The sequence below is a fragment of the Borostomias antarcticus genome (assembly GCF_949987555.1).
Source record: "Borostomias antarcticus genome assembly, chromosome: 12".
NCBI lineage: Eukaryota > Metazoa > Chordata > Actinopteri > Stomiiformes > Stomiidae > Borostomias > Borostomias antarcticus.
The window spans coordinates 11463319-11484481 of NC_140245.1; the positions used below are offsets into that span (position 1 = coordinate 11463319).

General features: G+C 46.2%; 1 protein-coding gene across 1 annotated transcript in view; it reads left to right on the forward strand.

Moving 5' to 3' along the window:
- The first annotated feature begins 88 nt into the window (after positions 1 to 88).
- The window catches only part of slc25a42 (solute carrier family 25 member 42), a 27349-nt gene continuing 6274 nt past the window's right edge, over positions 89 to 21163 (forward strand). The window contains exons 1-5 of the mRNA XM_084446593.1: positions 89 to 485; positions 11582 to 11718; positions 18758 to 18869; positions 19291 to 19316; positions 20776 to 20942. Coding sequence (XP_084302719.1) covers positions 11656 to 11718; positions 18758 to 18869; positions 19291 to 19316; positions 20776 to 20942 — 368 coding nt within the window. The 5' untranslated portion in view covers positions 89 to 485; positions 11582 to 11655. The remainder of the gene's footprint in view (positions 486 to 11581; positions 11719 to 18757; positions 18870 to 19290; positions 19317 to 20775; positions 20943 to 21163) is intronic.

Here is a 21163-nt window from a genome sequence, read left to right on the forward strand (position 1 = left end):
AATGGACCTATCCAAGAATGCGCTACCTCCCACCGACTTCAATTCCCAGAATTCCGTGGTACTCGCCCTTGTCAGGCCAGCTCGCGCAGCAGCAAATGGCATGGAAGAGAGCAGCGAAAGTCACAGTTGCAGCTGCCCGCTATGAAAAGAGAATGTCACAGGCAATGCGTTCGAAGCACGTTGGAAACGCGAAGGAAGACAACTTTAAACAGTTTGATTTGCAAAACGCGGAGAGACTTTGAGCGCTGTGTGTCAGCTAGCGGTGGCTAGCACTAGCAAGTTAGCAGACTAGCTAATGCTTTCCAGCGTACTATTTTGGTGTACGTTGACGTTAGAATCAGTTTGATACCCTGAAATACCCCTAGACAGAGTCATTTACATTGGCCGTCAGCTGATTATTAAAAGACAGAAAAAAGAATAATTTATTAGCTAGATAAAGTCAAATTAGGAGGAATCTACAGGTGGCGTGTGGATATATCGAAAAGGTAAGAGTTCCTCTGTATGTATTTGCCTACTACCTAGCCATTACTACTATTAACGTTAACGGTACTTCAGATAACGTTACCTTCAAAGCCATCCACACAGCGCATAGGCTAGTATACCACTTGTGACAGACGTGTCAGATACTATCAGAAAATAGTTTCTGCCTGTAGTCTTTCAATATTATCCGTGATCAACTGTTGCTAGCCAGCAGACATCCCGTCTGACAAAAGTTGTAACCGTTAACTTTAGTTCATGTCAGACATATTAAAGCATGGGGAAGCGAGGGAGGATCAGCACTCATTCACTTACCCAGGAAAACCACAGGCTGACCATCTGATCATAGTGAATTGACCCAGCCAACAATGCCTTCATGTCATATCTTTATACTCACAGCTTTCTCTGCTTTGAGTGACTGACAGACTTATCAATATTGTTTCTTTGCCCGACCCCTATGACCTTAAGAACAGACACATTTTGTTTGTTTGAGTTTATTGAGTTTGTTCATTATTCAGCCATGTAAGTTACACAGTAATGTCTTAGTAATCCTCTAATGTTAAGGATACAGTTGCAACATAGCTAGCTAACATTGCCAGTAGAATAGGCCTAATATAATTTCTCCAAACAATGACCTCCTATTGGGACACGGACTCATGTGAGCTGAGAACCTGAAACCTTTGAGATCGACGGGTGGCTGACCCTGCTTACACTTCTGGTGTGTGTGTGGGGGGGGGGGGGGGCAATGTGGGCCTGCCAATGAGGCCTGTGGATCTGGCAAAGTAATTGTAAACTGAGCTGAATGGTGAGGGAGGGGGAGAGAGAGGGAGAGAGGGAGAGGGGTGTGAGTGAGTGGACAGTGATAGAGAGGGTGAGTGAGTTAGTGGGGAAGAGGGTGGTGTTTAAGTGTTGGCCTATTTTCCAGGCTTTGGCGAAGCCATGGCTCTTGGGGTGCCAACATTAGTTGCCCCTAACTACCCCAGCGCTCCTAACAGCCCCTCTTTTTGTCTTTCATGTTGCATCCATCATTTCTGCCCCCTTTTCTCCTCCCATCCTCCTCGCTGGTCCTGAGAGCCCGTTTGGACTGGGCTGCCAGTTCGTTGTCCAGTGTAATGAATGATTAAGAGCTATGGAAAAAAGATTGATTTAGCTAGCTCAGTTTCTTCTCATGCCTGTCACAGTCAGTGAGGCTGTATCAGTAAGGTGCTTTCTCTCAATCATTCAAAAGCCTGGCCCTTGACAATCATTTAAACTTAGGTAATGATTAGGTAATGATTTAACCCTAGGCTTTATTGCTGCTGTTCTTCCAGAGTTTGTGTGTGTGTGTGTCTGTGTGTCTGTGTCTGTGTGTGTGTGTCTGTGTGTCTGTGTGTCTGTGTGTCTGTGTGTGTGTGTGTGTGTGTGTGTGTGTGTGTGTGTGTGTGAGAATTACTTGTTTGTTAGGGTCCGGGCAGCCTCAGCTACCAGTCCCTCTTGTGTTTCCAGATATTCTGAATCTTCTTGTTCTTCTTCCTAGGAAGCCTGACTTCCCATGCATGTAAAATACCAATCTTTGCACACAGGTCCAGTCCTATGCCAGAAGTCCTTAACTGGCATTGGGGGCCAATAACCCTGATGGTGGCGCTACAGCAACCGTCTAAAGTTTGAAACTTAAAAAAATTATAACAAATCAGCCGTATGTGCTATCACTTTGCAACCACCACCAACATGTAGGCCCAAGTGTGCAGAAACTTCCATATTCTTTGAGTTGGCAGGAATTATGAAGTCCATCACTCTGTTTTTGTGCGTTGGCTGTAAGCCGACGCAGCATGAAGAGGGAATGCCTATTTGTAGCTCCCTACCTCGCCAGTTTTTGACCTGCAAGTCTATGTATGGCCTTCCCTCTCCCTAGTGCCTCTCTCTCTCCCTCCTATCCTCTAACCAGGTCCAGTGGATGCCCCACTGTCACCAGCAGACCTCCCGGAGTCCGATAGATACCCCCGTGTCTGCTGTGGATGTCGTAGCATTTAGTTAACACACACACACACACGTACACACAGACATACACCAGCCCACTTCCGGCTTTAGGCCTGGGCCATAGCAAACACACACCAGTATTTGCCATGTCTCTCCTATGATGCTTTTTTAGCCTCTCTTACTCTGAAATGTAATTTAATGTAATGTATTGCTTTATAAATGTTCTTAGCCGGTAGACAAACATAGTCCTGGAGCTTGCTCGATCGCTTGTTGATCGATTGTTGAGAGGGGTCTGGGAAGAATTTTTACAGCTCACTTATCTGGCCCCCGGGTGATTACTGTTTTTTTTGCTTCCCTCTGGAATATGTAGAGAGTGTGCCCACCTCCCTTGTTCTCTGTAAAGCACATTGTGTTGCCTCTGGGTATGAAATATGCTATACAAATAAAGCTTTGATTGATTGATTGATATGTTGCTACCACAAGAGGCAGTGGTCCCGGAACATCAAAACAAAAAGACTCCACAGATTTCCCAGGTCAGCGGTGACTGGACTGGTAGGACGGAACTGGTAGGATGGAAGCTAGTCATGCCACTGAAATAGCTGTGAATTGAAATGACATGAAATAATGTCTGATACATAAAGATGGGTCTTGTCACCTCACCTGGACACATCAGTTCCAATGCTTCCAATGCTAATCCAGCACAATGAGAGCGGGATAGCCAGTTAGCTCATGGGCTCACAACAACTAGCAGCAGCTTCCATAACATTAATTGTAGCGGTCAGTGGCTTTAGACTGATGATAACATAAAGTTATCCCCACCAGGAACCCCGGTCTCCTGGGTGGGAGTCTAATGCTCTCACCACTACTCTACTTGTGCAGTGGAGATCGGCGGGTGGGTTTTGGTGTCCTTCTTCCAGTCCCTAGTGGGTTGGGGTTAGAATATGGGTTGGGGTTAGGACAGGATCTGATCTATAAGGCAAGGGGTCAAGGTTGGAGTGAAAGGATGAACATGTGGAGGTTTGGGTTATAGTCCCATAAAGTCATCCCCACCGGGTCTTCAACCCCAGTCTCCAGGGTGGGAGTCCAATGCTCTCACCACTACTCTACTTGTGCAGTGGAGATCGGCAGGTTAATTTTGGTGTCCTTCTTGATTTTGGTGTTCTGGGACTACTGCCTCTTGTGGTGCCAACAGAGAAATGCAGGCCAACATTGTCCGCAGTAACGGAGGGAGGGAGTGATAACCGGATGAACGCTATACTAGGTGCGCTGGCTTACAGCCACGCACAAAAACGCATCAATACATTAAGCTAATTTCTCCATCGCCACCTAAAGCTGTGCCCCCCCCCTGCACACCCCGTACACACACACGCAGATAGGGAGAGAAACTACGCACGTAGGAGTCAGTGGCGTCTGGTGGGTCCTAGAACCGGGTAAGCCAAGACCAACGAAGCACGCATGTGCAATGCGTTTTATAACATCGCATAAGCCATCGTTCTGACACAATGAGGGGAAGCTTTTGTCAACGACATGCAACAACAGGTCCTTCTCTCTCACATAGCAGCAAATTCACACACATTGCCAAAATGATCAATCTGAAATGCATAAAGCTGCAAAGCAGGACTCACCATTTCATTAGGTTTTGCTAGCCGTTAGCCATCTCAGACTCCCTGGGCCTTGAGTTAGCTAGCTAACACTAGCTAGCGTGTTAGCTAGCACTAGCTAACGTTAGTAATCTATCATTAGGCTTCAATTCCTGAACTTAGCTTTAGCTTAGCGTGCAGCCAGGTTATGGGTTACTGTTTACTTCAGATATTACTCTACATTTCAACCAGACATCCCAGTGAAATAACTTTCCTGATATAAAATGGGCACCGCAAACGCAGGCATTTCTGATGATGTCCTCAGTCCAGTCTGTACGCTTAATGGCTTGTAGCCACAGACGACTCCAGTTCTGAAAAGGCCGGTTTCCTCTTGAAACAAATAAAGTTTGCCACTAGAGCGCCGATTTGTACACCCGTAGACGCAACAGTCAGACATCTTGATGGTATATAAAATACTAGTCTTTGCACTAAAATATGTCTTGCTCTGAATTCGTCTGTCTTCCCCTGCTACTGTTTCAAGAATGCGCGCGCATACTTGTGCTGACGAAGGCTGTAAAAGGGTCTATAATGAACAAATATGACCCACGCTTGTTTATTTATGGGCGGTGGCTCTACCACATAAATTCAATAACTGACATAGAACCATATAGCTTCTATAACATCCAGGGACAAAAAACTCCACACCACAAGTTTTGTACCCCCGAGTTTTGTGGGTTTTGAACTTGCACGTTCAGCATGGTAGACAAGCTCCTTAAAGGAGCTACACTAAAGTTATCTCGGTGAGTCAAACGACTTATAATATGTCGTAAATAAGATCCAGGTTGTCAAAAACGAGCATTGTCCTTTAACCACTAGACCACCGGAGCTCTTTAAAATCAATGGTGTCATAGTCTTTATGACCCACGCTCATTTATTTATGGGCGGTGGCTCTACCACATAAATTCAATAACTGACATGGCACCACCAGGTCAATAGAATCGATGCATTTGATTGATGGACCTGGTGGCATCCGTAGTTCATTCTCTTGTTGCCAAAATGCGCACACTTAAAGTCGCACTGAAACGGACGTTTGAGATCATCTAACTTCCGTAGTTTGATGTATTTCCGACGCAAACAAGCTATGAGGGTGGGACATATGTTTAGAGGAATTTGATTGGAACATTGACAAGTGGACAGGTTTTAAGAACTTTGGACAGATTTGATAGAAGGATAGCGTTGATTGACGGGTGGATGTCGTGAGATTATTGGCCTAAAATCTAAGGTACCTGTTGTCGTCATTGCACGTGACCTACTGTTTTCCAGGAAGTAAGAAATTATATACTTTGATATAAGATTACAACAAAAGTAGAATTTTGTAATTTTTTGGGCATACATCGTTGAATAGGTGAACACTATGACCAATTATGTGAACCAAAATGGGACAGAATGCTTTTTTCATTTCAGTGCGACTTTAATTGTTTACCAACAGTAAAAGAGTATATATAATGGGTAATTACTGAGACACATATTGTAGGTATAATTTCAAAACAGGAGTATTTCAAATGTTCAATTACTGCACATAAATTCAATAATTGACAAACAACCAACAGGTAACCGCATTTTTACATAGCTTCTATAAAATCCAGTGACAAAAATCTGTCCACAACACCAGTTTTGTGGGTTTTGAACTCGCACGTTCAACATGGCAGACGAGCTCCTTAACCACTAGGCCGCCGGAGCTCTTGAAAATCAATGGTGTCATAGTCTTTTGTTTTGATGTTCTGGGACCACTGCCCCTTGTGGTAGCAACATAGAACTGCAGGTCAACAACGCCAGGACATAGGGACAACCCGACATTTGCTCTCCATGGTGCGCTGGCTTACAGACGCGCACAAAAATACACTACCCGCAATCCTATAGTGCAACAGCAATGTCTCAACCGATCAAATGCTGTTGTTGACCGTAGGTTAACCGTAGGACTACAACTAGCTAAATTGACTGATTGAGAGGACACCTGTGCCACTGATTGTTTGATTGGTTTCCACCTGTCTTGTTAGTCTGTCTAGCCTACATGTAGCTCCCCTCTTGTTCTTGTTCTGTTCATTATTTGCTGTAGCTGTGCGTTGTCCTGGTGTTTCCTGTGCCATCTTCAGCTTTGTCTTTTGTTCTCCACTTGTTGATTGTGTACTTAAGTTTTATTGTCTAGTCTTTGGTGTAGTTTGTTACCCCTTGTGGTCCGTTTAACAAACATTTTGTGGAAACTGATGAAATCTCAATGTTACAGACACCTGTGACATTTACATGCAACCCTTAATTGCTTGTCAGTGTGAAACCATCTATGAGCTCTCACATGGCAGGTAGCTCAACAAGAGTTCAAGCCCAGGGGGATGCAGAATAAAAATGCTAATGCATACTCGGGCATTGTGCTGTGACATGATTTCTAAAAAGATTTTAATTAAAAACGGTTTAAATTTCGGTCAGGACAAATACATGAGCACACCCTCATGTATTTGTCATTGTCTCCTCATCTTCCTCCTTTTGTACCTCATGCACACTTCCTCATAGTTTTTTTGTATTGTGGCAACCCAGGGGACAGGGAAGACCACACATGCCAAAATGGCAGTGGCACAGAGACAAGGGAAGCAAGTTGCAGAAAATAGCCAGAGGTTGTCTCTAATAAACTTAACTTAGTGTTACAAATGAAAGATCTCAAACAAAATCCACACATGAGGCAGCATGCTGTCTGCCTCACCCCTCTTCTCCCAGGCTTCTTCTGGCCTGGGTTTTCCAGTTTTTGGTGAGGGGGACGTGGCTGATTGCTGAGGCAGGTGTGGACAATCAGCCCAGGTCCAGGTCCAGTCAGCCCAGATCCAGTCGGCCCAGGTCCAGGTCCAGTCAGCCCAGGTCCAGTCGGCCCAGGTCCAGTCAGCCCAGGTCCAGGTCCAGTCAGCCCAGGTCCAGGCCCAGTCAGCCCAGGTCCAGGTCCAGTCTGCCCAGGTCCAGTCAGCCCAGGTCCAGGTCCAGTCGGCTCAGGTCCAGGTCCAGTCGGCCCAGGTCCAGGTCCAGTCAGCCCAGGCCCAGTCAGCCCAGGTCCAGGTCCAGTCAGCCCAGGTCCAGTCAGCCCAGGTCCAGGCCCAGTCAGCCCAGGTCCAGGTCCAGTCAGCCCAGGTCCAGTCAGCCCAGCTCCAGTCGGCCCAGGTCCAGGTCCAGTCAGCCCAGGTCCAGGTCCAGTCAGCCCAGGTCCAGTCAGCCCAGGCCCAGTCATAGAGTGTCTGAGTGGAAGCAGGAAGAGCCGTCCCATGGAACCTTAATTCAGAAAAAATATGTGCGGTAGTCAGTGGCGATAAACAATTTCTTGATCCGGTTTGAATTGTGCCATGACCATCACGTTTGTCAATTTTATAATTTTGCAAGTCAAGGAAGTTTGTCGTAATATTATAAAGCAGTTATTCCTGACCAAAACGCAAATTAAGAGGTGAAAATCACTATTTCATTTCAAACCTTTATTTATACTTGTAAAGCACTGAGGTTTCCCTCATTTTCAGTGTTGACGAGTTCTATTAGTCTGGCCATGTTGAGAGCCTCAGGAATGCGAAAGGAGAGTTAGCTCTGTAAGAGCTGGCATGTGAGATCGGCTTTACAAGGTTTTAGTGAGTGTTAAATGAGTGTAATGTCGGCTAGATAATATTGGCTAACTTGCGAGTTAACCAAGTTGAATAAAATGTATGTTTTCAATTGACAAACATATGTGATGGTCATGGCACAAACCCACCATTCGGGATCAATAAATAATTTTTCTCACACCATTCACTACCATTCATATATTTTCTTATTTAAAGTCGCACAGAAATGAAAAAAGCATTCTGTCCCATTGTGGTTAACATAATTGGTCATAGTGTTCACCTATTCAACGATGTATGCCAAAAGAAATTACAAAATTCTACTTTTGTTGTAATATTATATCAAAGTATATAATTTCTTACTTCCTGGAAAACGGTAGGTCACGTGCAATGACGACAACAGGTATCTTAGATTTTAGGCCAATAATCTCACATCCACCCGTCAATCAACGCTATCCTTCTATCGAATCTGTCTAAAGATCTTAAAACCCGTCTACTTGTCAATGTTCCAATCAAATTCCTCTAAACGCATGTCCCACCCTCATAGCTTGTTTGCGTCAAAAATACGTCAAACTACGGAAGTAAGATGATCTCAAACGTCCATTTCTGTGTGACTTTAAGGTCCCATGGCGGTTTTTCTTCCTGCTTCCGCTTACGCACTATTCAGCTGCTCTCTAACCCACAACCTGTGGGGTTCTGGGAACTGCAGTCCCACAGCTAGAGGCCACTTTGTGGCACAGGCGGCCATTTTGGGTTGTGAGGGCCCCGGGTTGCCACAGTATTCTATCAAAATCCAATAATGTCAAACAAAATGTGTGCTTAAAGTACGTACAGTAGTTGGACTGAACCAATTTCAACCAATAATATGACATTCACCCTCAATCTTCAACTTTCAGCAACACACAGCTAAGATTCATTATTTGGCTAGTTAGCAACAGCATGGCATGTCTTTGGGTGTTAGCATTACATTAGTCATTTAGCTGAAACTTTTATCCAAAGTGACTTACATAATTGCAATTAACATAGGAAGTTAGTGTATTACTATTCACCAGAACTCACAAGTGCATCTCCTTTCTAAACAAGTGACTAAGAGTATAATCTTAAGGTAAAGTCCGGGTTCAAGGCTGGCACCTCGACAGAGACCGCCCTCCTTGCAGTGACGGAGTCACTCCATGCCGCGAGAGCAAACTCTCTCTCCTCTGTCCTGATACTCCTAGACCTCTCAGCAGCATTTGATACGGTAGACCACCAGATCCTCCTCTTCACCCTCGAGGAGAAAGGCGTCGCTGGCTCTGCACGCTCCCTGTTTGCATCCTACCTGACGGACCGCTCCTACCAGGTGACATGGAGAGGGTCGATGTCGGTACCACGTAGTCTTGACTACGGGGGTTCCACAAGGGTCTGTCCTGGGTCCTCTCCTGTTTTCACTCTACACTACATCTCTGGGCTCTGTCATTCGCTTGCATGGCTTCTCCTATCACTGCTATGCCGATGACACCCAACTGGTCCTGTCATTTCCCCCTTCTGATACACAAGTGGAAACACGCATAGCTGGGTTCTTGGCTGACATCTCGAAGTGGATGACGACACATCACCTCAAACTCAATCTGGACAAGACTGAGCTGCTGTTCCTCCCGGGGAAGGGCTGTCCACACCAGGACCTGACCATCACCATTGAAGACACAGTGGTGACCCCGACTCGGACTGCGAGGACGTTTTCCGCACATATCACATCCGTCACACGCTCCTGCAGATTCATGCTCTACTACATCAGGAGGATTCGGCCTTTCCTCACTGATGAAACGGCGCAGGTGCTCATCCAGGCCCTGGTCATCTCCCGCCTGGACTACTGCAACTCCCTCCTCGCTGGGGCCCCGGCATCAGCCATTAAACCCCTGGAACTTGTCCAGAAAGCTGCTGCTCGCCTGGTGTTCAACCACCCCAAGTTCTCCCACACAACTTCCCTTCTCCGTTCCCTACACTGGCTCCCTGTAGCGGCTCGCATCCAGTTTAAAACTCTGGTGCTAACCTAAAGGGAAATGAAAGGAACAGCCCCCTCCTACCTCCAGGCCATGGTCAAACCCTACACCCCCTCCCGACCGCTACGCTCTGCTACCTCAGGGCGACTGGTTGCCCCGTCACTCCGAGGCTCCTGCGGTCGATCGACACGGTCACGGCTCTTCTCTGTCCTGGCCCCGCAGTGGTGGAATGAACTGACCACTAATGTCAGGACAGCAGAGTCGCTGCCCATCTTTCGTCGCAGGCTCAAAACTAATCTCTTCAAGAAGTACTACAACAATCCTCCCACCTAAGCACTTATTGTATTATATTGCACTGTACTTTAGATTGCGATTCTTGCACTTTGCCTTCAGCACTAGATTATGCTCTTAGTCACTTGTTTTAGAAAGAAGATGCACTTGTGAGTTCTGGCAAGTAGTAGTACATTGGCTCTTCCTACGTTAAATGCAATTATTGTTAGTCGCTTTGGAGAAAAGCGTCTGCTAAATGACTGTAATGTAATGTAAATGTTGAAGAGGTGAGTTTTGAGCCTATGGTGAAATAAGAGCAATAACTGTAGCAGTTAACAGGACAGAAAAGAGCTGTGACCATGTCACAACCTCAAACCTTGTTCCATCTCCTAACCGTAGCAGTTAACAGGAAAGCATGCTTGCACCAGTGTGTGTATGTATGTGTACTGTACACCTAGACCCTCATATATTTGTCATTTTTCTCCTTCCTCCTCTTACTCCGCCCGGCCCCGACCCAGTGTTGGGCAGCAGCTAGAATCTGTCCTGGTTAACCTCTGACCTTTCACCCAGAGGGCAGCAGCCATGCCTCGTTGTCCAGGGATGCGCTGGACAGCACGCTGCTGCAGTCACATCCTGGAAATGTAGGCCAGGCAGACAAAAGATTCACTTTTTAACTGAAGTTAGCTGACTAATGGTTATTGGTTACTGTGTTCTGTCATTGTCAAGGCCTCTCAGAAGCAGCAGGCCTATTGTATTTCACAGTAGCTTATTTAGACGGAGGAGAATGATGATAAACCATCATATTTTCACATGCTGACGCTTTAAATTCACTTCACTTGAAATTCACAAATTCACAGAGACAGTCAACCAGAAACGTCCAGCACCAGGAAGCTCTGTGGGACAGAAGCCGTGTAGAATGACAAGACAAGCCTCTCTGTTTCTAGCTAAATATAGGTGGGAAGGGGCCCCAGAGGTCAGCGGTTGTGTAAGGACGAACGAGTGGCCGTTGACACATTCAGCCTCTCCTAGACGCCACGTCTCTCACCTCTCACTTGGTCTTTCAGAGCAGCCCTGCATAGTTAATCATTTACTCTCTGACCCTCTGTTCAGAGTGGTGCTGGTCAGGGCTGGTCATGGCTGGTCATTTGATCCCAGGGGTTTCAGGAGAGCTGTGCTCAGGGGAGCAGTGTTCAGGAGAGCTGTGTTCAGGAGAGCTGTGTTCAGGAGAGCTGTGTTCAGGAGAGCTGTGCTCAGGGGAGCAGTGTTCAGGAGAGCTGTGCTCAGGGGAGCAGTGTTCAAGAGAGCTGTGCTCAGGGGAGCAGTCAGGGGTTGTGTTGTGTTGCTGTTGATGTTAATCTCTCTCCCTCTCTCTCTCCCTCCCTCCCTCTTTCTCTCTCTCCCTCTCGCCCTATCTCTCCCTCTCTCTCCCGCTCTCCCGCCCTCCCTCTCTCTCCCGCTCTCCCGCTCTCCCTCCCTCCCTCCCTCCCTCCCTCTCTCTCTCTCTCTCTCTCTCTCTCTCTCTCTCCCTCTCTCTCCCTCTCTCTCTCTCCCTCCCTCTCCCTCTCTCTCTCGCTCTCTCTCTCCCTCCCTCTCTCTCCCTCTCCCTCCCTCTCTCTCCCTCCCCCGCTCTCTCTCCCTCTCCCTCTCTCTCTCTCTTTGTCCCCCTCTACCAATTTCTCTCGCCCACCCTCTCTCATAGTGTGCCGTCCCTGGCGGGTCGCCCCCTGGTGGTTGGGGTGTGTGACTGTGGCCAGCAGCAGGTGTTTGTAGTCCATGGGCATGGGGAATGGAGTCCAGGAGGGACAGGTGGCACTGGCCTCTTCCAACCAATCAGAGGTAACCATCATTCCTTGTCATCCATTCACATTCAAGCCTATCAGCTGCTGGCCCAAAGTAGGGCTGAGGTATTGGATTTTCATCACTTGTCCTTTCAGAATCTTATCAATGCTAATCAGTTCCTCATCCCAGTCCTGAGTTCCTGGACCTGAGTACCTAGGACTGGAATGAGAAGCTGATTAGCACTGATGAGATACTGTAAGGACAAGCGATCGCGAGAATTCCAATGTACCCATACTTGTTACACATGGCAAATAAACATCATAATCTTCAGTTTCAGTTTTAGTTTATTTGATTTAGAGGGACAAGATACATTAATAAACACATAGTGTAAATGCACCCGATTTTAGCCAAAAGGCTAGTTTCCGTCGGCAGTCCCCCTGCCAGGAATTAAAAGTCCTACTGTACCTGCAATGGTCAAACAGTCCAGTACACAGTGGTTAATCAACACAGTACACACAACATTCAGGGACAGGACACCATGAATCACATGGGACAGCACCAACTGTATACAACATTCAGAGACAGTACACATTAAATACATAATATCAAGACAAGCACATTTAACACACAACATTCAGAGGCGCTAATGGTCACAGCTTTGGTTGTCGAGAAGCCAGTTTTTCATGTGTTTCTTGAAGGTGTGGTATGAGGTAGAGTCTCTTATGTGTTGTGGGACTGTGTTCTGCTCTTCATTCTTGCCGCTCCTGTAGACATATGGTTTCTGAGATGATGGAAGTTGGCCAGGGTGAATCTGAGGTTCTTGCACACTTTTTTTTAACGTGACCTTTAAATATGAGGTTGCTGTCGATCAGAAATCCTAGATATTTATATTCTTGTACGATCTCCACTCTTTCCCCTGAGATAAACACCTTGGGTTCGCTGCATGCTCTGTTGGTTTTAGTAAAAAACATGGCAACAGTTTTTGACTTGTTGAGCTGGAGGCAACAGGCATTAAGCCAAGCAGATATATTAGCCATGGTCTTGGTAGCTGTGCTGCTGCCTCATCATGTTTTTTTCCTCTCACAAAGATCTTCTGTCAGCTTAGTCAGATCTTCCTCCACCCTCCAAAGAACTGCAAAGACCTGCCTCACCTTCTCTAGGCCACTCATTACTGCCAGTTACACAGCTATGAAGTAGAGACTGAATTCCTTCAACAAATGCCTTTATTCAAACAGGTCATAGTGATTGTATCCTCTCTTGTTAATCTATTGGTTCATCATCATTTTTAACTTGTGATTTATATAACTAACACACACCCACACAGCCAGCCACCCACCCACACACACACACACTCTCCTCTCCTCCCACCCTCCCCTCCCCTCCCCTCCTCTCCTCACCCTCCCCTTCTCTCCTCTCCTCCTCTCCCTCTCCTCACCCTCCCCTCCCCTCCTCTCCTCTCCTCTCCTCTCCTCTCCTCTCCTCTCCTCTCCTCTCCTCTCCTCTCCTCTCCTCTCCTCTCCTCTCCTCTCCTCTCCTCTCCTCTCCTCTCCTCTCCTCTCCTCTCCTCTCCTCTCCTCTCCTCTCCTCTCCTCTCCTCTCCTCTCCCCTCCCCTCCCCTCCCCTCCCCTCCCGCTTGTTTGACCTGGGCCAGTATGTGTGCTTGTCTGACCTGGGCCAGTAATAAACCTGCAGCGCTGGGCTCACTGGGCAGATGCTCTGCTCAGCACTATTCCTCTTTCCAAAGGCCAGTTTAATGATCTACAGTAGCTAGGGCTGTAGGATTGTATCGATACAACGATGCATCGCGGTACGTAGTCTCGCGATACTGTATCGATCTTTCAGCCCGGAGTATCGATACAGCCGGGCGCTGTAAAATAAAATAAAAAATAAAAATAAAAAATCTTTTTTTTTTTTTTTGATTTAAATTTTTAAATCCAGTTTAAAAAGCATATTCTACAATATTAAGTTAAAAAAGCATACATATAAATAATTTTGAAAAACCATAAATACTACAATGTTGACAGTTTAAAAAGCATGGATATCAAGTGTAAAATATTTATTAGCTAGCTCTCTGTCCAGTCATTGAGTTTGAGTTATCTATATAGTGCATTTGAGCCATTCAGTTTTCAGTCTTGAACACTTAAAATCTTTCAGTAAATGATGTGTGTATCGCAATACGTATCGTATCGTATTGTATCGTGACCTCTGTATCGTGATACGTATCGAATCGTGACCTGTGTATCGTGATGCGTATCGTATCGCGAAATCCAAGATGATATACAGCCCTAACAGTAGCCCAAACAAGGTCTGGGTCTCTCAGCGCAACAGAGGAGGACCAACCAGCCAATTAGCAACTCCAGCACCAGACCAGGGCCTGCTGGAACTCTCTGGAATGCTGCCTCCTTTTCTCTCTTCATGGGAGAAAAGCGCTGCTTGGAAACCAGCACAGCCGTGTAAAGACATGCTCCACTCCTCCAGCAATGTTGGATCAGGGAGGGAGGAAGGGTTCAAACCGTGCCCAGACCACATGTCGGCCCGTTGAGTCAGGTGTGTGTCAGGGCTGGGCGAGGAATAGAAAGCCTGCTCACTCTGAGCTCAGTTAAGGAGAGTGTGAACTGGTTGGTGCAGCTTTGCAGTGATGCATGTTGGGACATGTAGTATGAGGCCCGGATAGGGAGGGAGGGTGGGCAGAGGCCCTCTTTATGAAACAGCCCGAGGGGGAGGGGGGGGGATGTTTGGCTGAGTCAGCAGTAGAACGCAGATGTCATGTCTACAAGAAGTGGAAGATATTTTAAGAGACAGAGGCGGTAAAGGGCTCAAGCCACTGCTACTATATCATTTATTCAAGAACAGTAGTATTGGCTTTGGACATGACTCAACTGATGACTACAGGTTGATTTGTAGAATAGAATAGAAGGTCAATTAGCCATGTGTAACAAGTACAGGTACATTGGAATTCTTGTAATCACTTGTCCTTACAGTATCTTATCAGTGCTGATCAGTTCCTCATTCCAGTCCTAGGTACTCAGATATACATTTAAAGGTCCCCACACTGGTAATTTACCAGACTATCTGTAGTAGAGCAGCCTATCCTCATCTACATATCCCATCCCATCATGGATGGCTGTCTGTGTCCACGCTGTAGACAGAGCAATTCAATCTTCAAGGGTCTTTTTTATGCCTCCGCCAGGCGATAGCCTGACCGGAGGCATTATTGTTTCGGATTGTCCGTACGTCCGTCCGATGTTTGTTAATGCAATATCTCGGGGACGCATTGATGGAATTTCTTCACCTTTGGTACAAATGTTCACTGGCACTCAAGGATGAACTGCTTAGATCGTGGGGGTCAAAGTTCAAGGTCACTGTGACCTCACAAAATGTGTTTTTGGACTGATGAACACAATATCTCAAGAAAGGCTTAACGGAATTTGTTCATATTTGGGTAAAATGTCCAGTTGGACTCGAGGATTAACTGATTACATTGTGGGGGTCAAAGGTCAAGGGTCACTGACCTCACAAGAGGTGTTTTTGGCATGCTGAACACGATATCTCAAGAACGGCTTGACAGAATTTGTACATATTTGGACAAAATATCCAGTTGGACTTAATTAGATTAATTGGATTAGATTTTGGTATTCAAATGTCAAAGGTCAAGGTCACCGTGACATTACAAAAGGCAATTTTGAATGCTAACGCTAGCTAGCTAACGCTAACGCTAATGCTAGCTAGCTAACGCTAATTCTAACACTAATGCTAGCTAGCATGAGCGTTAGCATTAGATTTAGCGTTAGCTAGCTAGCATTAGTGTTAGGATTAGGTTAGGAGTTAGTTAGGTTAGGGTTAGTTAGGTTAACTGCAACTTGCATTGTTGGGCGGAGGCATTTAGCCACTACGCGGTTTTTCTAGTTTATTTTTAAATTCACCACACTGACACCCAGAGTAGAACGCATGTGAGCGGCGAACACAGCACACAACACACACATGCTTTTCTCTAGGTGTCGCAGGTGGAAATTGTTCCCTGCATTTCTCCCATCCACGTCCTCCTCCAGGGGCAGCCAGGAGCAGTGGGCTACACTCGTTCATGGAGCCCAGGGATCAAGTCCAAGTGCTCAGTCCAAGTCCTGGGGCCTCATTTATAAAAATCTGCGGAGAATCCACGTTACTAAGGTTGCTTCTTAAGGAGAAAATCTGATTTATAACAGTGCGTATCATGCCCCACATCGACTTACGCCAGTGCAACGCCAGCTTCCCATTATAAATCACAATCAACCCTAAACTTGGTGCACATGAGCGCACGTCCTGGTCACACCCTAATTAACGCCCACGATTGCCTATAAATGGTCGATGAACCGCCCCATTCATAAATAGTGACTGCATGACGACAATGACGGTGGTTTCAGTGTGAAATAGAAGCTCTTGCAGCACAGGTTGAAGCATGACTGGCGTGGTGCTTAATGGCGGCGTCGGTCTCGGAAACTGAAGATCACAGGTTCAAACCCAACTGAAGACAGGTTCAATCCTATCTGAAGACAGGTTCAATCCCAACTGAAGACAGGTTCAATCCCACCTGAAGACAGGTTCAATCCCAATCCGTGTCACAGTGATAACTAGGGCTGTGTAGTATTTCAAAAATTACGATACCAGTACCAATACCAGTACCCTTAAAGTGATACCGATACCAATTGAATACTTCAATCGATACTTTGAATTTCTTTTTTGCATTTTTTCCATTCCATAACCATCATGTGAATGGAAGCATTCAGTTGTGTAAAATGCCATCAATCCTCCCACATTCATTTTTTTTTTATAAGAATACATTTTGACAGTGTTTAAAAGAGTATCAAACTGCATTTATTACAATATAACTACTGACAGTGACTACACATTTTTTAGTCATCCGTGACCTTGCAGCTAATGTGAACGGTGTGTCAAGGCTGCTGCTGGGGGTGACAACATTAGCAGTAGGCTAACAGTTGTGGTGGTAGTAGGCCTAGGGGGGTCTTAAAGTCGCACTGAAAAGAAAAAAGCATTCTGTCCTATTTTGGTTCACATAATTGGTCATAGTGTTCACCTATTCAACAATGTATGCCAAAAAAATTACAAAATTTCTACCTTTGTTGGAATCTTATATCAAAGTATATAATTTCTTACTTCCTGGAAAACGGTAGGTCACGTGCAATGACGACCACAGGTACCTTCGATTTTAGGCCAATAATCTCAAGACATCCACCCGTCAATCAACGCTATCCTTCTATAGAATCTGTCCAAAGTTCTTAAAACCCGTCCACTTGTCAATGTTCCAATCAAATTCCTCTAAACATATGTCCCACCCTCATAGCTTGTTTGCGTCGGAAATACGTCAAACTACGGAAGTTAGATGATCTCAAACGTCCGTTTCAGTGCGACTTTAACATTAAGTATAACATTAGTTAATAACGTTGGCCTAAACACATTTCGCTGCTACAGAAGTTATAACTACCACTAAGTAACCAGTGCACTAAGCAATGCATTACAGTAGGGTTGCTAATGCTAGCTAGCTAGGTAATGGGGGAAATCCACGTTTTTATGCATTTATTTTTACCATACGCCATAGGCGTGTATTATAACCATACCTTTGAGCGTTTTGGTGGCATTACCTCAGCGTCCTAAACTGTGTCAACAACTCGCAGTTGCAGTCGATTTCACCCATGGATGTATTAATAGAACTTTAGGATTTAGGATCCCACCCGGCAACTGGGAGTACATCGATCTGTACGAGTTCACGGGTGGGAAGTTACGGGTTTGACTGCCATTCCAGAGCATTTTCGCGTGTAGGAGGTCGGAAAAACACGAGTTACGGGTTGCCTGGAACGCGGCACTATTCTTAATTAAACCCAGAGGTTTGTTCTAATTCCTTGTGATCATTAACACACACATGAACAAACTAATTCCTAAATATTGTTCAATAATTACAGATCCAATTGCAGATTTAAATATTATTCCGGATTACACTACTATACAACATGACGGGTTATTTTGCAAAAAGCTACATCTCAGTTTGTCGGCCTGTTATCCTAAATCACGCCCATTAGAGGTGAAGAGAGCGGGGATTAAAATAGTAGGTCTGCATTTATCTCTGGATATATTATATAATATTAATCAAAAGAGTGACAACATGCGTATAGCTATATAATATATATAACTGAGAGGAAGGCCTATAAGAGAGAGATATTTAATATATATAATTGAGAGGTAGGCCTATAAGGGAGAGATATTTAATATATATAATTGAGAGGTAGGCCTATAAGGGAGAGATATTTAATATATACTATAATTGAGAGTTAGGCCTATAAGGGAGAGGTAATGTCCATTTATTTTACACAAGGTATTGGGCCTTTCAATTTCACAGCTTTTGGAGTTTCATCCTTCTGCCATCGGAGTCTCAGTTGGTCATTTCTCCAGAAATGTACTCCCACGTGGGTCAGAGTGTGCGCGGAGAAGCGCACATTTTCCGACGTTCTCAAGTCAAGTTCATTTTTAATAAATACCGAAGGTTGCTTAGAAAGTGGCGTACGCATGCTTTAGTACTGACTCAGCATTTATAAATGAGGCTACTGGTCATGGACCGGACTGAAGAGTATCTGTTCTCCTGCATGTTTTTGGTATTGTGTTCTTTTGGGAGGAACATGGGGAGAACATGCAAACTCCGCTCAGAAAGGCCCAGAGACCTTCTCGCTAGGTACTACACCACCTTGCCTCAACCCTTTTGGGGTTCAGTGTCTCTTGCTCAAGGACGCTTCGGCGCCATGCTGGGAGCTGGGAGCTGGGATCGAAACGGGGACCTTGCGATCCCCAGCCGGCCGCTCTACCTCCCGAGCTATGTTCAAGTAGACAGTTGTTGTGCATAGTGTTCAATTGTTCGAGTGTTGTTAGGTGTTGTCAGTGTTCAAGTGTACAGTAGGGTAGAGTCCGTTGGTTACACCGTGACAGCCTGGTGACTTGTCAAGGTACGATGTGATCTGAGTACTCACTGTTATGTGGTTCTCTTTGTCTCTGTGTGTGTGTGCGTACGTGTGTGTGTGCTTGTGCGTGTGTGCGTGCGTGTGTGTGTTTCCAGGATCTGAAGCAGACGCGGTCGGTGGTCAACTCCCTCCTCTCGGGGGCGCTAGCCGGGGCCGTGGCCAAGACGGCCGTTGCTCCGCTGGACAGAACCAAGATCATCTTCCAAGGCAGGAGGCTCTGACCCTGACCCCCCCATACACACCCTTCACAAGCTAACCCTGACCCCCCCATACACACCCTTCACAAGCTAACTCTGACCCCCCCACACACACGCTCCACAAGCTAACCCTGACCCCCCCACACATACGCTCCACAAGCTAACTCTGACCCCCCCACACACACGCCTCACAAGCCCCGCCTCCCCTGAGCCCCCCACAAACACACACCTCAGAAGCCCCGCCTCCCCAGTGATCAGAGCAAAGCAGCTTTCAAGTCCTGATCCGCTATTAGAGGAACCCCGCCAGGTCACGATGTGTGGATCAGGACCTTAATGATGGGTTCTCTACACAGTGAAATGCCTGTTGAACAGATACATTTTTTAAAGATGGCCACCCTTCTTTAACGATCTGACGCCCTTTGTGTTTGCAGTGTCCTCAGCCAGATTCTCAGCCAAGGTGAGTGAAGGAGCAGAGACCACCTCACTAACGTACTATACACACACTGCTGCTGCTGCTGACACGCAGCCAGTCAGCCAGTCAGCCAGTCAGCCAGTCAGTCAGCCAGCCAGTCAGCCAGTCAGCCAGTCAGCCAGTCAGTCAGCCAGTCAGCCAGTCAGTCAGCCAGTCAGCCAGTCAGCCAGTCAGTCAGTCAGTCAGTCAGTCAGTCAGTCAGTCAGTCAGTCAGTCAGTCAGTCGGTCGCACACCAGGGATACCAGGCCCAGAGACACCAGGGATACCAGGCCCAGAGACACCAGGGATACCAGGCCCAGAGACACCAGGGATACCAGGCCCAGAGACACCAGGGATACCAGGCCCAGAGACACCAGGGATACCAGGCCCTTCACTGGCAAGAGACAGATTTATGTCTGATCTAGAGAGGGTGCTCAGAGAGCAGATGAATACATGTCGTATCTCTGTGCGTACATGGGCGTGTGAGCAGGCCATGTTTGGTATTGCTGCTTTCGTTAGGTTGAGAGCTTGATGCCAGTCCAAACCCATGTCGAGATAACCGTTTAAATTCCTCATATTTAGAATGGATGGGGGGGAATTATTCGCTCCAAAGTCCAAAAAATGAATGGAGTTGAATGGTCTACCATGTTCGGACGGCTCGTGGAGACACAGCGTGATTGGGATCTGTGCCAAAATGTAATGGGTTCTAAGTTGGACCTGCTACACCCCTCCACTGAGTTTCATGAAAATTGCTCTGGTAGTTTTTGCTTAATTCAAAACAAACCAACCAACCAACACGCCACCGAAAACATTACCTCTCGCGTCACTGTGGTAATGATTGATATACTGTACATACATACATACATACATACTGTACATACAGCAATACATACATACATAAAGCAATACATAGCGTTTTCTCGGAACTGCGCCCCACAGGCTCTGCGAGTAAGTGCACTGTCATAAAGTTTCAGATTGTCTACTTTCTTTTTCTGGCTTCCTCCGTGATGTTTTGCTTCGGTTTTCTCACCTCCACCATGATATCATTGAGCTAAAAAACGCATGAAATCCATAGACGCCGGAATAGTTAGCTACTACTGTGTTGTTTAAGCACAACGTTGCACATGCGCACTTCGATTGAATGCTGCGTCCCGGGGGCGCGAGTTTTAAAAGGTAATAAAGGTCAATGTATTATCTTTCTGAGTAGACTGTTTGGACGATTCAGCTTAATTTTAGTAAATCTAATTGGAGAATTAGCACCAGACATGTTTGTAAAGGTCCAAATATCGCGATGTATTGCTTTAAATACTGTATTGATTAGTTGATATCTCGATTAGTTGATCACTTGATATATGAATTCATGGATTGATTGATCTATTTATGCATCGATAACTTATTGAACCTGTGTGTGTGTGTGTGCGTGCGTGCGTGTGTGTGTGTGTGCGCGCGTGTGTGTGTGTCCAGGAGGCGTACCGGCTGATATACCAGACGTACCTGAAGGATGGCTTCCTCAGCCTGTGGCGAGGGAACTCTGCTACCATGGTCCGGGTCATCCCCTACGCCGCCATCCAATTCTGCGCCCATGAGCAGTACAAGAGGCTGCTGGGACAGCACTACGGCTTCCAGGGGAAGTGAGTGGACGTCCACACATGGGTGTCTGTACCTTTGAGAGGCTGCACATGCACCCAAATTCAAATCCCAACTGACACTCTGAACATTCCATCAATTGTTTGCATGGGAAAGCATGACCAGCTTCAGACAGCTCCAGCTCAAAAAGTATGAATGTCACAGCTTAGATGTTTACATCATATAAATCCTGGGATCCAGCTGAACATTTTGAGATATAATATGT